The sequence below is a fragment of the Pseudonaja textilis genome, chromosome 14 (genome assembly GCF_049901715.1).
Source record: "Pseudonaja textilis isolate UNSWEBS1 chromosome 14, rPseTex1.2, whole genome shotgun sequence".
NCBI lineage: Eukaryota > Metazoa > Chordata > Lepidosauria > Squamata > Elapidae > Pseudonaja > Pseudonaja textilis.
The window spans coordinates 16,102,389-16,119,563 of record NC_142003.1 but is presented as its reverse complement, the minus strand read 5'-3'; the positions used below and the strand labels follow the sequence as shown (position 1 = coordinate 16,119,563).

Here is a 17,175-nt window from a genome sequence, read left to right as displayed (position 1 = left end):
GGATATGCATTAAATGTGTATGAAACATTCGGTCCTTCAAATTGATTCAAATCAAATTCAGACATATTTGAAAGCAGCCCAATAATTCCTTGAAGAAGAACTTTGAATACATTTGCCTGACATTCGTTGCGTTACCTTGGTGCACATTCCTGAGTTTTAGTGGTCTAAACTGGGCCAAAACAAATTAGACTGGATTCTGATCAGAAATTCAGTCCAAATAGACTTGGTGATCTGTTTGAATCTCTTCTTTTTAAGAAGAGGTTGGACAACCATTTGTCTGAAACACTATAGAGTTTCCTGCTTGAGCAGGGTGTAGGACTAGAAGACCCCTAAGGTACCTTCCAACTCTATTCTATTCTATTCTATTCTATTCTATTCTATTCCATTCCATTCCATTCCATTCCATTCCATTCCATTCTTCATTCTATTCTATTCTATTCTATTCTATTCTATTCTATTCTATTCTATTCTATTCTATTCTATTCTATTCCATTCCATTCCATTCCATTCTTCATTCTTCATTCTGTTCTATTCTATTCTATTCTATTCTATTCTATTCTATTCTATTCTATTCTATTCTATTCTATTCCATTCCATTCCATTCCATTCCATTCCATTCTTCGTTCTATTCTATTCTATTCTATTCTATTCTATTCTATTCTATTCTATTCTATTCTATTCCATTCCATTCCATTCCATTCTTCATTCTGTTCTATTCTATTCTATTCTATTCTATTCTATTCTATTCTGTTCTACGCTACGCTACGCTACGCTACTCTACTCTACTCTACTCTACTCTACTCTACTCCACTCCACTCCACTCCACTCCATTCCATTCTTCATTCTATTCTATTCTATTCTATTCTATTCTATTCTATTCTATTCTACTCTACTCTACTCTACCCTACTCTATTATTCCATTCCATTCCATTCCATTCCACTCCACTCCACTCCACTCCACTCCATTCCATTCCATTCCATTCTTCATTCTATTCTATTCTATTCTATTCTATTCTATTCTATTCTATTCTATTCTATTCCATTCCATTCCATTCCATTCCATTCCATTCCATTCCATTCCATTCTTCATTCTTCATTCTATTCCATTCCATTCCATTCACCTTCACAAGGTAAACTATTTTAAAATTTATTAGATAGAAAAAATAACCCCATTTTTCTAACACAGGAGTCTCCAAACTGGGCAACATTAAGTCTTGTGGCCTTCAACTCCCAGAATTGCCCAGCCAGCATGACTAGCTGAGGAATTCTGGGAGTTGACATCCACAAAACATAAAGTTGCTGAGTTTGGAGACCCCTGCTCTAATGCTTCCCTTAGTGTATTGCTGTTCATTTTAAATACTATAATAAGGGACAGCAAATTTTAAAACAAAGATACAAATTGTGAATATTTGAAGTATGATATATTTATAATGGATAACAATAGTTGTGGACAAACTGAAAATGCAGATTTTTTAAAAATAATTGAGATCCAGCATTTGAAAAAAAAAAATCTGCCATAACAAGGATTCTTAACTATTGTGATTTTTCTTTTTTGATATGGATATCTTATCTGTCTGGAAGTGACAGATGTTTTGAGTATGTATAAAAGTGTATTAACTGGAGCCTTATGAAGCAAGCATTTGTCACATTGGATTGCTATATTTTTTTTTTTTAGTTCTACATTCCCCAGCCCCTATCTGTGATGACCCAGGGCATGACACAAAGGCAACACAGTTAAATAAGCAAGAAGAGTCCCTTAAATTATCTCCAACTTTGCCCCCAATATCCAGGTTACTTTTGGCTGGAGAAAAACTCTCTCAGGAATAGCCTTTGAGAAAATTCAGTCCAAACACAAAGTACTATAACTAAAAATCCAAACAAACCACGCTGTAGTAATTAACTTGACAAGGCAGGAGAAGGAATTGTAGACTTGAAAGCCCAGCCAAACACACAGTTGGGAAGATGCCAGGAACCCAGATAAGCCTCGGCAATACCAGATAATTCACGATTTGCTCTCAATAGTTTGCTGTGAGCAAATTCCTTTTTAAACAGTGTTCCCAGCTACAGCTAATGAAGGGAATCAGAGCCCTTTCCTCCCTCATAAGCCACGCAACTCACGTTGCTCCCTTCTCCATTCCTCCCTGCGTGCCCTAGGATGAAGAGGGGGTGGGCCTGGGTCTTCCTCAAATTCCCTCTCCCTTGCTCTACCTCTCCCCTGATCTGCCTAGCCAGACTTTGCCCTCCCCCAGTTTCTTCCAGAGCCAATGAAGCCACATTCCCACTCCCTGTCAGAATCCAAGAGGGGCATGACACAATCTTTTATAAGTAAGTGAAGTAAAAGTCTTTCCAACCAGTGGAAATATTTTTTGTTATATTTTTTTTCCCAAGTGAAATTTTATCCCGGAGGAGTTGTCAATATGCCGGAGAATACATAAACACCATATTCACAAATATTCTTATCAACACATAATGATCCATGTAGATATCAGAAGATTGTTTATATGTCACTTGAATTAACTCATTATTTCTTTATAATTAGTGGGAGAGCGACTTTTGCTGTTAGCTTGAAATCCTTGTCAACGGGGGGACAACCTCAAGATTATTATTTTTTAACTTGCAGTCAGCTAGAGAGCTTTGCAGTTAGCCTACGTGAGTGAGAGAGATGGAGATAGCATTGTAAGGTTGTATTGCAAACATTTTCTCATTTTGCAATGCATAATTGGTTGAAAAAGTGACAGAAATGCAATATTTGCAGACAGGAATGTTGGTGACACACACACTGCCTTTTCAGATACAGGTTATCTATAATTTGAAAAGGGAGGTGAAATTGAAAAGAAGTCTTGGGCAGTATGTTGAGTTTTCCTGAAGATGAACATAAATGCATATGTTTGCAGCAAGTATTTTTTTTTTTTAAAGAAAAAAGGAAAACAACAACTCTTCTCACAAATTCAGAGTTCTGTACCAATCCAAACCTACATTGTTGCTTTTGTTTTGGTCATGTAAATGGAAACCACCATGAAATATTACATTCAAAACACAATGTTTTAGGAGTCTAAGATAGTAGCCGCTGCTACATTTTCATTCCTTCTGTTTTCTTCCTCATATTCCAAATATACAGTAGGTAGTTCTCGACTTACAAACACAATTGAGCCCAAAATTTATGTGGCTAAGTGAGACATGTGTTAAGTTAGTTTTGCCCCATTTTATGAACTTTCTTGCCACCATTGTTAAGGGAATCATTGTAATTGTTAAGTTACTAACACTGACAGATATTAAGTGGCTTCCCAATTGATTTTGCTTGTCAGAGGATCACATACAATTCCAAGAAGCAAAATGGTTTATAGACCATTGTTCCTGTTTAGCTGGAAGAAACCTTGATCCATTGAAAACAGTTCCAACTTCACTACATTGGATCTCATAATGGCATCGACTTTCCATAATTCATGGAACAATTCACCTAGTTTTTGTTCATTTTTCTCGGCAGCTATCTCCCTTAAAAAAAAAAAAAGCAGTAAATGTTAATTAATCAGGGCCATGTCAATTTCCTTCTGCCCCGTCCATTTGTGGCAAGGTAATTAATCACCACCCCATTGGGGAGCGGGCAGAGAAAGGGAACCTTCCGGGAGCCATTTATTGCCCCTTGAAATGAATGAATAAATAAATAAATAAGGGCCACATGCCACCTCGCAGCAAATACGTCTTGTCTTTCATAATATTTTATCCACACTTTTGCATGTTGTAATAGACAGCAGCAGGAAGCAGCTGTAGTTCAATGCAATATGAATATTAAAGGAACAAATCAGAGCAGATTTATAGGTTATTGCTTTTTCTCTTTATGCCAGTTTGGAGATTACACCAAGCAAATGAACAGTGAAAAATTACTCTTCCATGTGGGGAATGGTGATTAAATTTGTACATTAATTAGGCTCTTCTTCTTCTCACTTATAAGAAGTTCCCAGATTATATTATTATTATTATTATTATTATTATTATTATTATTATTATTATTATTATTATATCTTTCTCCTCCTCCTTCTCCTGTATCATGTTAATTTTTTTTCCCCTAGTCCATCAACAAATACTGGTTCCAGTCTATTTACTGGGTCTCTTGAGTTCTAGATCTAAACAGACTGGGCCTTCTTCTCCTTCTCCTTCTCTTAGCCAGATGAATACCATGGATGCTGATAGGCAGAGGCAGAAATTTTTTCCTCCCCAAAAACTAAGCCCGATCACATAGTTTTGTAGCGAAGCACGGGTATCGAACTAGTTGTATATAAGAAAAGAGCTGTGTGATGGCATGGTGGTGAAGATGCACTCTTCCCACTATGAAGGTTGAAAGTTCAATCCTAGGTAACGGCAGATATTCTTCTCTCTAAGCACAATTAGTAATTGTCTGCTGTGAACTCCACCTAGGTGACAGGAAGAGCATCCAGCCAGTAAACGCTCAGCTCCATCCAGTTGTCCTGACTGTACCCTGAATTAAAGTATAAAAGGGAGTTGTATATAAGAAAGCCATTGATTTGTACATCCTTCTAATATAAAACATTCTCTTCATTTATTTTGAAATCAGGCTGAGGCAATTACAGTATGTCACCCTACGTTAATCATTTGTGTTTAGTTATCATTTCTCTTCTATAATAGGCTTCTTATGGTAAGAGCCAGAAAGATATTTTTGGACACAACATGGATTTATGTCTATTCCATATTCTCAAAATAGCACATTGAACAAAATGATTTTCAAAATAAATCTATATTAACCTTGACTTTGTCATGTCATAAATAGCTGTACCACCCAAACATCAAATTATGTCCTAACTCCAGTGACCTTCTAATTCTCACCATCACCCACTCTTTTACTCAAACTAAAGAACAAGCTGCAAACTATAATTTCAAAATAGGTAAATACAAAACTCATATTTCTTAGCATCTTGTAATGCCTTGTACTTGTGGCTTTTTTTTTCCTTGCCTGCCGCCTAAATTTAGATATATCTTTCTTTCATTCTTTAAATTTCTAGAACAGAAATAACAATCTGATAAAACATTCATTTTTATCACAGAAATTCTTCTCAGCAATGACAATTGTAATTTTGCCGTTGTTTTCTAACTTTATTCCATGCCTTAACAAAATGATTTTGAAACAACAAAAAATTCTCTGAATATCTTTTATTCCTAAAGTAGTAATTTCCCCTTTTTGTCTTTATTGGAACATAGCACTAGATAGATAGATAGATAGATAGATAGATAGATAGATAGATAGATAGATAGATAGATAGATAGATAGAGAGAGAGAGAGAGAGAGAGAGAGAGAGAGAGAGATTGAGAGATTTTATTGTGATAGTTTTATTTACATTCTCTTTTCGTATAAGTCCCTCCCCACTTCCAGGAAGGGAGAAAAGCATAAAAATAAATCACAGCAAAGCACAGTTTGCTTGCTTGTGTTCTGAATGCTCCACCAAGGAACCTGGATTCCCACAACATAAGTCAACATTACACATAAAACGCTGAATTATCTTGTTTTGTGTTTTCTGCTGCACGTAAGGTTTTTTTTCCCCTTTTCTTTTTGTGTCGTGACTTTACAGATTGTTTCTGAGTAGAGAAAGTTTCTTTTTGCTGATCTGTAAGCTGCACAGACAAACTTTCCAATTAAAATGGGGAGGTGAATAATTTCAGGCTGAAGGAGATCCATGTAAAGAATGAAATATCTCCCGAAACATTTCAGCCTGGAAGATCAGGAATGGACAACCTTACTTGATCAAGAGCCACATTTGGACCTGGAATCTCTTCCAAAAAACCAGCAGAACAGGGCGAGAGGGGGTGGGGGGGAAGTTGCACTTGGTTTCCTATAACTTCAATTCAAATGAAATACAGGTAGTCCTTGACGTACAACACTTCTTTTAATGATTGTTCAAAGTTACAGTGGCACTCAAAAAAATGACAATATTTATATTTACAACCATTGGAGCATCCCCATGGTCATGAGATCAAAATTCAGATACTTGCAACTGATCCACATTTATGACCATTGTGTCAACTCATAAAACATTTCTATGCCTGTTTTATAGTTGCTAATAGAAAGGGGAGGGGAAATGAGTTAGAAAGAGCAGTGCAGCAGTTTGGAAACGAAAGCGCATTCCATTCATAACTATTCCTATTCCATTCCATTCTATTCTATTCTATTCATTCCAATATTCTATTCCATTCCATTCCATTCCATTCCATTCCATTCCATTCCATTCCATTCCATTCTATTCTATTCTATTCTATTCTATTCTATTCATTCCAATATTCTATTCTATTCTATTCTATTCTATTCTATTCTATTCTATTCTATTCTATTCTATTCTACAATGGGGCAAAGTTCCCTTAACAAACCCTAACCCTAACCCTTTTTATTAGGCTAATGTGAATTCCTACCATTCACATCCAGCAAAGTCCCAGCAAACAGTCTTTCAAGAGTGATTTACAACCACAGACCTTTGTCAGGCTTGGAGAATTGCCAGGCCGATAGCTTCCAAGCGCAAGACGCTGTACAAGAAAATACTTGGCAAGGAGTCCTGAACAAATCTTCACCCTAATTAAACGAACTTATTGTCTCCTGCAAACACCACTCCAATTTCGCTCCTCTTTATTCCCTATGGGAGGGGCCATTCACCATCCACCTGTGCCTTTACTCCCGACTCGACCCTTGTTCCTTAACTGTTCCCTTCTCCTGGCAGCTCTGTTCATGCACACACTGGGAACAGGCTCCAGCTTTTCTTCTGCCCGCTTATCTCCGACTCCAAAGCTGATAACTGTCTAACGGCCCTGGCCCCATCTCTGCCTCCAATGCAGAGCACTCATCAGAGCCTTTCCCAGACTCCAGAACTGGCCTATGATCCTCCCCAACAACCTCACTGTTTGAGTCGGTCACTAGCTCTGCTGGCTGCTTGCAGTCCACAACACAAATGAGCAGTGCACAGGAGGCCCAGCAGAGAAGAGAGATTCATTCATCGATTGTAGCAACACACCTTTCTTTTTGACATATGGCACTGCTGTGCAAATTCAGATCCGAGCTGGAATGCAAGCAATAATTGGCCATTAAAGAGACTGTATGTTTTTATGATTTGGATGGGAAATCTGCTTCCCTGTTGCGTTTAGCATATGCTACTTTTTCATTTTTTTTCTTTGGGCTTCAGAACTTGAAGATACAGTTTATAATACCAGACTCATCTGGGACACCTCAAATGTTATCTGGATTTTAAGTTTGGGTTGATATATTTGTTTCACCCAGTATATATGTTAAAGTTTATTGCCTGATGTCTCTCCAAGCAATTGTTTACTTCATTTAGTATGAAAATGAGAGCTAAATGTATACGTATAATAATATCATCTGGGATGAATTAGCCCTTGACAGCAGTTCAGGTGTGAACATAATGGCAAGAACTACGTTGGGGGTGTTTATTTTCCCTGTTGCAAATATTCCTCTCTGTTGGCTTATTCAGAACATAGAATAGAGTTGGAAGGAACCTTGGAGGTCTTCTAGTCCAATCCCTTGCCTAAGCAGGAGACCTTATACCATACTGGACAAATGGCTGTCCAGTCTCTTCTTAAAAACCTCTTTTTCAAAAGGCAAGTGGACTTTCTTGGTTTTTCCTTGAAGACGTTTCGTTTCTCACCCAAGAAGCTTCTTGAGTTCAACACCCACAATTTTTAGAGATAAGCTGTCCCACTGATAATTGTTCTCAGTCAGAAAATTCCTTCTTAGTTCTAAGTTGGATCTCTGTGATAAATATTACATCCGTTACTTCTTGTCCTGCCTTCAGCTGCTTTGGAGAATTGGTTGACCCCCTCCTCTCTGTGACAGACCCTCAATTATTTGAAGATTACTATCGTGTCACTGCTAGTCCTTCTCTTCACTAGACTAGCCATGTCCAGTTCCTGTAACAGTTCTTCATATGTTTTAGCCAGGGGTAAGCTCAAACATTTTAGCAAGGGTTCTCTACCCAGTTGCTGGGTGGGTGTGACCGTGGTTGGCGTGACCTAGTTGGGCTCCTGCACCATAGTGGAGAGGGGGCAGTTTTTGTCCTGCCCGGGCTCCGAAGACTTTCCTTGAGCCTACAGGTGGGCAAAAATGGCCTCCCCGCGCTCTGGGGGCTCTCTGGAACCCAGAAACAGACCCATTTCCGACCTTCCCGACCTTCCGGGAGGCCTGTTTTTTACCCTCCATGAGTCTCCACTCACGCTCTGCACTTACCTGCATCCAAAAATGGGCCGCATGGGGACTCCTTGGAGGGAAGGGGTGGGGTGGGCAGGCCCAGCCAGGAGTGGGATTTGGGGATTCTCCAAACTGCACAGAATCTTAGCTAGGGGCTCTCCCAAACCCCTGCGAACCCCCAGCTGCCCACCCCTGATCTTAGCCTCCAGTCCCCTGATCATCTTGATGGCTATTCTCTGCACTCTTTCTAGAGTCTCAACATCTTTTTTTTAATATCATAGCGACCAAAACTGGATGCAGTATTCCAAGTGTGGCCTTACCAACGCATTATAAAGTGGTATTAATACTTCACATGATCTCGATTCTATCCCTCTTTTAATGCAGCCTAGGACTGTATTGGGTTTTTTCAACCTGAACTCTGCCTAAATATCTCTGTTCTCAAATTGCAGATTTGGGGGTTTTGGTCTATAAAACATCTCTCTTCTTCTCTTCTGTGCTTTGTCACCCAACTGCATTGTTGGAGTTAATTTTAAGGTTGATTATACTATAATCATCTCAGAAGACATGGTATAAATCATAATAGATTAAGGGCTAAATTCAATTTTCTTTGTCATTCTGTCACCGTGGTTCTCTTTAAAATTTTGAGTTGAACAGAACATTTGTAGGTTAACAGGGCACTAAGTTAAATTTTCAGAAACTCTAGTTAAAAGAATTTGGGGCTTAAAGGAACTGTGTGAACAATTGTCTATAAAATTTGCCATTTCTTTGTTCATGCAACTTGCTTTAGCAGCATCCTCAGAATTCTAAGTTGGCTACTATGAATCTTGATGCACATTAGATTTGGAGGTTAGTATGTTGTGTAAATGCAGATCATTGGTTCATTTGATGGTTCATGGTATTGTGGAAACCCAGAAGATGGGCTAATTCATGTTACTCCTATTATGTTAATGCATTTGCAAATACCCCAATTCTTGATGGAGAAATATCCTATGAAACACTGGCAGAGTTTACACATTGAACCAGGATATTAACAAATCATGGCTAAGCAAATCAGGATATAGACTAATATACTAATTAAGGTCTTCTAGAAGAGGCAGCAATATTATTTTTATTTATTTGTTAAATTTATTTGCTGCCTATCTCAAGGTGGCCCTTTATGATGTTGAAAAGAATAAAATAATATATAAACTAGTATAAGAATTAACTACTATAACAATACAAAATATAAGCTGTAACTAAAAGAGAGAGGCATATTGATGTTTGAAAGCTGTCCAGAGTTATTTCTAGATGAAATGACTGTCATATAGATCTAATAAATAAAATAATAAAAAAAAAAATAGCCACAGGAAGAACCAGCTAATAGGATCATCCTACTCACAGGTAAATTGTGCTTTATTTTAAAGGTGCTTTCCAGAAAGCTTTTAGATATAGAATTGGAAAAAAATATCACAGTCCTGTACAAAGATAGTGAAATCAAACACAATTTAGTTAAAAAGAGAATATCATTGATTGCAAGCATAAATTTGCAGTCATCTTAGTTAATTAAATCACTGTGGGAGCAATAAATTAAGGCATGTCTACTTTGCTTGCTAAGATTATGGTAATTGTGGCCTATTATTCTAGGAAAGAAAAAGAAAGGGAGACCAGAGGCTGCCCCAAATTAAATTCAGACAATGTATCTGACCCTCTGCACCATTCAAGAACAGAAATGTAACTTCCTATGAAACCTGATAGCAATAGCACTTAGACTTACATATCGCTTCCTAGTGCTTTACTGCCCTCTCTAAGTGGTTTACAGAGTCAGCCTCTTGCCCTCAACTATCTGGGTCCTCATTTTACCCATCTCAGAAAGATGAAAGGCTGAGTTAACCTTGAGACTGGTGAGATTCAAACTGCCAAATTTCAGTTAGCTGGCAGTCAGCAGAAGTAGCTTGCAGTACTGTACTCTAACCACCGCACCACTGAGGCTGATCTTTCCACCGATAATCACAAACTTCTATCCATCTAACAAAACCACTCCAAATAATTGAGGGCCCACCGCAATTATATTTGAAGATCCCAAAGACAGAATTAAACAAACGCAGACCTTATTCCGTGAACAAAAGTCTACTGATAAAACATGAAGGTCACTCCCATGTTTAGTATTCTACCTTCCCATCCCTCTCTCCAGTTCTCTGGCCACCTATAAAGTGATTAAATTCAGATTACTCATTTTCAAGATGACCAACAAAATTAAAATGCTAAGAATAAAATACAAGCTGGGATTTGGTTTCTTGGAGGCAATTTTCCCCTATTATTTTCCCTTGCCCTCTTCTAGTTAGGCTTTGTGTGTGTGTGTGACAAATAGGACTATTAAGAGAAAGCCATTCATTCAATACACAGGGCTTAATTATTTTGGAAAGTGTTACTGACTGAATCGGATATGAGTTTGAAGAATCCAAATACCAGGAAATTTTATATTTAAATACTCTTATGTGCTCATCCTTCCATCCAGTTGCTTGAGCCATGGAGATGCAGTGGTCAGAGTGCAGTATTGCAGGCTACTTCTGCTGCCTGCCAGCTGCCTGCAATTTGGCAGCTTGAATTTCACCAGGCTCAAGGTTGACTCAGTCTTCCATCCTTCCAGGGTGGGTAAAATGAGGAGCCAGATTGTAGGGGACAATATGCTGACTCTATAAACTGCTTAAAGAGGGCTCTAAAGCACTGTGATGTGGTATATAAGTCTAAGCGCTATTGCCAGGGGTGGGATTCTACAGGTTCGCACCTATTCACTAGAATCGGTTGTTAACATTTTAAGCAGTTTGGAGAACCGGTTGTTAGAAGAAATTACTGGCCTAATCCTGTAAGGAAGGCAGGAAGGAAACATTCTGGTGTTGCTTACAGAAACTGCCTCTCCGTTAACCCTTATTACATTCTTGGCAGGACTAGACTTGGCAGTCCCGGCAAAAAGTTTCTCTTGCAGGTTAACAAGTCTGTCCGACCAGAAGATGAATAGTTGTCTGCCACACATATTCATCTCTGCCCCCTGCCTTTTATCCCCAGAGCTAAGGTGGGCCTCATTAGCAACAGTAGCTCTTCCTTTCCCATGGACCGACTCATAGATTTCCACTGCTCTCCTCTCCTCTGTCTTCTATGCAACCACACTTCAGGCACTGGACCCAGTTGTCCCTCCTCTTTCTCATCAGCCACCTCTAGACCTGGGGCTGTTGATTTTCTATCTGAGGGCTGACAGACAGCCTAGGCTCCCCCCACCCATCTTTCTGACAGCTCCATTCCCTCTTCCCCCTCAGAGTTCCCAGGCTGCTTTGACGCTGATCCTGACTCCCATGCAATCTCCTCCCCCTCTGATTCAGCTACTGGAGGGGCCGGCAACCAACAGGTCACAACACTGATGCTGGATCAGTCTGTTGCCAAAGCAAAGAGCAGACAGAAAGTATATCTCTCAGCCTGTCAGGTTTTTGTTACAGTTCTACAGTTCTTCTAATGAAGAAACACTTCGTCCTAGGAACAAGTCTTTCAAGCCCCTGATTAGTAAGATTTATGATCAAGAATGTTTAAGATAACAACAGGAGAGTTCTGGAGAGAATTATATTTTGAAATAAAAAAAATTATCTGTAGGCAGAGGATTCTCTGGTGTGTGTTTTTTTTTTTTCTAGTGCTTCTTTGAAATAAAAAAAGAGGAGGAGGTTTGCCTCTGGTGAACGTGAGTGACCTCCACCTATTGATTTTTTTAGAAATGGATGCTAGACTCCTTTTCAAGGTGAGAAATGGCTCTCAAGGTGCCCCAAAGAGATTTTTAGCCTTTTATGTAGAATGGGAAGAGGGGGGAAAGGATGCAAAGAGTATGAATATTGATTATTACAAACAGAATTGCACTTGATACCAGCAGTTTCTGGACTTCTTTCGTAATGGTTTCTGAATTCTTCTGTAATAAATCACTGATCAGAAGTTCCCAGATTCATATCTTCTCCTTCTCCTTCTTCTCCTTCTTCTTCCTCTTCCTCCTCCTCTCCTTCTCTTTCTCCTGCTCCTTCTTCTCCTCTCCTCCTCCTCCCTTTCTCCTCTCTCCCTCTCCTCCTCCTTCTCCTCCTCCCTTTCTCCTCTCTCCCTCTCCTCCTCCTCCTTCTTAGTCTATTTCTGCAAATGCTGGGTCCACTTTTCATACCATTGAATCCCACTTATTCCCAGATTCATGTGTGTCTGTTTAATTAGTTTCAGACTAGTCAGCCAGGTAGAAAACCTGACTCCTGTTCTACTCATTTTTTCAGCCACTTTAAACCAAATATGAACTAGGCAGCTCTTTAACTAAAGGATGCCTTCAAATAAAAGAACATTAAATCTTCATGTTAGTTTACTGACCAACACTTACAGTTCAGCCTGTATTCTATGGTGAAATTAGAATTATTAGCACAAAGCTGTAAAAATATCACTGGGATCCACCTGTAAAGATTACAGTTAATATTAATAGATTCAGATGTAGTACAATGACATTCATGTAAGGACGATTTGCTAAGAGTTGCCTTCAATGATATGAGTGGCTTTGTTTGTTTGCTAAATGTATTTAGCCACCCAATTCACATTAACATGACTCCAAGCGGCTTGCAACATTTTAAAATACACCATATAATAAAATGTGATTTAAAAAAACACTCCACCCCCTCCTTTTCTTTCCACCCAGTAAACCACTGAAGCCCATGCATCTTAAACTCCACAAGGTTGGAGCTGAAGTCCATACATCTTAAAGTCCACAAAGTTGAGAAACACTGGTCTACTGAGTGGAAACGACAGACACCAGCTTTGTCCTACTCATCCCATCTGAAATTTGTTTCATCCCCAATTCAGGCCAAACAAAACAGGCCATCTTCAACTTCTACCAAACTGCAATCGATCCAAAGATCTATCAGAACCCAAAAATATGTTAATGAAAACTCAGTCATCCAGGCCTAAAGTATCTAAAAGGTTGAATCATGGCAACTGGACCAAAATTTGCTCCAGTTGTCATCATTTGACTGTCAGGGTTCTGGCGATTGCCCTAATTAAATCATGAGCCTCGAGCCAAGCTTCAAAAGAATCCAGAAGATTTTTTAGGAGCAACATGACAGCATTAACCTAAATGAAGCCAACTCTGGCATATGTAATTTATAGTCACCTGAGACCCTGTTTCCCCCCTCCTGCCTGGGTGTTTCATAAATCAGATTCTCCAATGAAGCACGTTCATCTACAATGAAGGATTTTTGCAGGCAGAAGATCTGGTAGCCTAGCTACAATCTTTGTAAGATAAGCGTGGAATGTACTTCTGGTTTCAAACTGCCATACTGCTCCTTCAGATCCCTACCCTTGTGTATGGCAACTCAAAAACAGGCATAGGAATGTTTTACGAGTTGACATTGACCTTTCAGAATCCAGAAATGGTTTTGTGCTGGGTTTAAAACCAAACCTTTCCTTCCCTAGGTAACACACCACACCTTATTCTTTCCTTCCATTGTTAATTTGAGAATATGACAAATTTGAGAAAGCAGACTTCATTGGGAAAAGCCTATTGCTCTTCACCAGGTTAAGCCTGAATTATGTTGGATGCTGAACGATGCAGTATTTTCTCCTTTCGGAAACAGAAGGAGAAAGTATCAACCACCTGTTGCATTTTTGTCTTTGTTTAGTGCCGGGGTTCCCATATCCAGCTGCAACTGCAGCTGCCGCTTACCGAGGGGCCCACCTTAGAGGCAGAGGTCGCACCGTCTACAACACGTTTCGAGCTGCAGCACCCCCACCTCCGATTCCAGCTTATGGCGGGTAAGTTGCTGTAGCCCTGGGCTTCTTCAGCCTGTTGCTCTGCGGTTTCCATCTTCTAACTTCCCACAGGGAGGAGGCAAGGGGAAGGGGGAAAAAAGGCAATCAAGCCTTTATGAATGCCAGGTGCGACCATTTTGTCTCGCCAGTGTGCCGCCAATCTCCGTCGCCTGAAGTGGATCACCTTGCACACAGGGGTTGACAAATGATAGTAATTTGCCCTGTCATGCTTGGTGGCTTTCAAGCATTTTGTGCGTCCCATGTCATTATGCAAATTCCCCTTGAGAAGGAATGCCAGGCAGAGGAAACACATGGGAGCAGAGCTGTGTTGGAGGGAGATGGCAAACATCTGGTTCTTTGAGGAGGTGGAATCATATTTTAAATCTATTTTTGAAAGGGAAGGAAGCGAAAATTTGACTTGTAACCCAGAAGAATTTAATACATTGAAACGGTAAAATGATGGCTACATAAAAAGCTTGTATGTGCTTTAAGCTTAATGCTTGTGGAGAACCGTCCAACCAAACACATAAATTATTGGGGGAAAGAATAGATGTTGCGCTTATTGTTGCTTAAAATGGCACACTTGTATTTCTCCAATACAATAAAATGTTTATTCACTCCACTAGGAGATTAAGGAGAAGGCAACCCCCAACAGGGTAGGGATCTCCAAATTTGGCAATTTTGAAACTTGTGAATTTCAACATTTCCTCAGCATTTCCATGTTGTCTGGGGAATTCTGGGAGTTGAAGTCCACAAGTCTTAAAGTTGTCAAGTTTAGAGACCCCCTGCAATAGGACACAAACTATTAGAGACAACCTGCTCCAGAAGTAGATGAACCAACCATAGAAAATTTAGCCCATTCCTCTTAGGCTTTTCTTTGTCTTCTATCCATTTCTTAAAGCATGTCAATTGGGGCAAAATATAGAGAATTACCATCTCTACCTTTCTTGAAACAGAAGCATAAGTCTGGAGAGAAGTTACTTTTGCTCACTTGCAAAGTGTATCCCAAGCCATGGCAGTAATAGGACAGCAGATCAATTATTACAGTCCTCTCTTTTCCTCTTTCCTTCTTTTGAATTTGAATTTCAAAAAGAATACCTCTATGAAATACAGTGGCTGGTCAAATCATTGATCTTCCACTGCTGAAGGTAAATTTGATTCTGAGACTCTCCACCCAAACCTAGTCAAGTGATCTAAGGGGCAAGGAATGATCCAAGCATTGTAAAAAGAGTGTAAATCTATTTGCAATGGTTTCATAGGATATAATTAACAGAAGAAACAATGAAACATAAGGAAGACTCCATTTCAAAGCTTAGGAAAACTCCATATAAACCTGAAATTGTTGTTTTTCACACTGTCTGAAAGGGTGCATCAAAATATATCAATAGGCAGTCTCAGACAATCTGCTAGTTCCATATTATTCATTGCTAGTTGGGATTTTGACTTATCTATATTTGTTAATCTAAAAAATCCTTGTTTCTAAGCAAGTCAAGTAAATGCGAGACTACATACTTATTTTATTCTCCTCCCATTTTATCATGGTTCAGTTAAGCTTAGAAAACAATGGTCAGAAATCTACCCAAACTTTTGAAAAATGTTGTTCTGACTTTATCCTCGTTATGGCTGCCCATACTTTCCCTACTTATATTTACAAGGACTATAAGTGGTCCTTGACTTATGAGCATCATAGAGCCTGCCCATCACAATCGTAAGTCATGACTGCCATAAAACAGATCATCCATGTGACCAACCTGATCTTACGACCTTTACTGCAACAGCTGTTAAATGAATACCAAGGTCTTAAGGCCAACGCTAAGTTGTAAAATTAGTAAACAACTTGTTTGTTGTGAGCCACTTATGCTGAAAACCAGAAGTAAATGCCAACAACTTGACTATGGTGGGGGATGGGCAGCCATCAGAACTTCAAAACCAGGCGATAAGTGCACCTGGGGAGATCTATCATAACTTTGAACAGTCTCTAAGCAACTGTAAGAGACGACCAGACTGAGTCCAAGAGAGAGAGCTTGAATACCTCATCAACCTCAAGTCCCTTCATGCCAACAAGAGATCTAAGTCCAGCCCATCATGAATTCCTTATCCACCACCAATTTGGCTATTAGTAGTCCAGATTCTTGTAGAGAGCTTTAACAAACAACAAATCTTTATACTCATCTGAACTGTCTGGATTTTCTGATTTCCCTGGCGCCTGAGAACAACTGGTTATAAGTGGAGGACTATCTTTAGAGACAAGGGGACATGGTGGGTCAGTGGCTAAGATGCTGAGCTTGACAATCAGAAAGGTTGACAGTTTGGTGGTTCAAATCCCTAGTACTGCGTAACAGAGTGAGCTCCCGTTGCTTGTCCCAGGTTCTGCCAACCTAGCATGTAAAAATGCAAGTAGAAAAATAGGGACTACCTTTGGTGGGAAGGTCACAGCATTCCATGCGCCTTTGGCATTTAGTCATGCCAGCCACATGACCACGGAGACATCTTCAGACAGCGCTGCTTTTCAGCTTTGTAATGGAGATGAACACTGCCCCTTAGAACTGGAAACAACTAGCACATATGTGTGAGGGGAACCTTTACCTTTATCTTCAGGGAGGTGATATTGATTTTGATTGTGACTGATTTGGAGAGGTTGTGTGTGTTCAATCTTCCCAATAATAAATTCTTAAAACGTCTTTCTTTTTTTCCAAGTAGGATACTTATCTTGAGTTAGAAGAAAGCCATTTTAACGAATGGAGAACAGATGTACAGTTATTCTACTGGAAAAAAAGCACTGTTTGATGGAATGTTGAGAACAGTTGCAAAATATAATGACACAATATACAATATGTTGTTTTCAGAATTATATTCCATCATTTTTTTCTGTTGCATTTGTTTTTTCTCGCACATACATAAAATCAGGATCGAAAGATGCTTTCCGTCCCAACCGAGAACTTTTTTTATGGCTTGCCATTAATCCTGGACTTTAGGAGAAAAAGAGATAGTGATCTATCAGTTTTTCAGACAAATACACGCATTATTTCTTTCCATCAAACTTTCTGTGAATAATAAAAAAGAATACTTCTTTATTGTTCTATAAAACTTTTCTACACAGACAGGTTTTGGAAAACAATTTTTCACAGAGAGAGAATCAAATTCCTAAAACTCTCTGTGTGTTTTTTAAAAAAAATATTCTTAACATGGGTTTC

General features: G+C 39.1%; 1 protein-coding gene across 11 annotated transcripts in view; it reads left to right on the top strand.

Moving 5' to 3' along the window:
- RBFOX1 (RNA binding fox-1 homolog 1) overlaps positions 1-17,175 on the top strand; it is a 1,842,789-nt gene that overhangs the window by 1,744,329 nt on the left and 81,285 nt on the right. For all 11 annotated transcript variants that reach the window (XM_087912645.1, XM_087912641.1, XM_087912650.1 and 8 more), the window contains one exon: positions 13,852-13,984. In XM_087912645.1, coding sequence (XP_087768771.1) covers positions 13,852-13,984 — 133 coding nt within the window. The remainder of the gene's footprint in view (positions 1-13,851; positions 13,985-17,175) is intronic.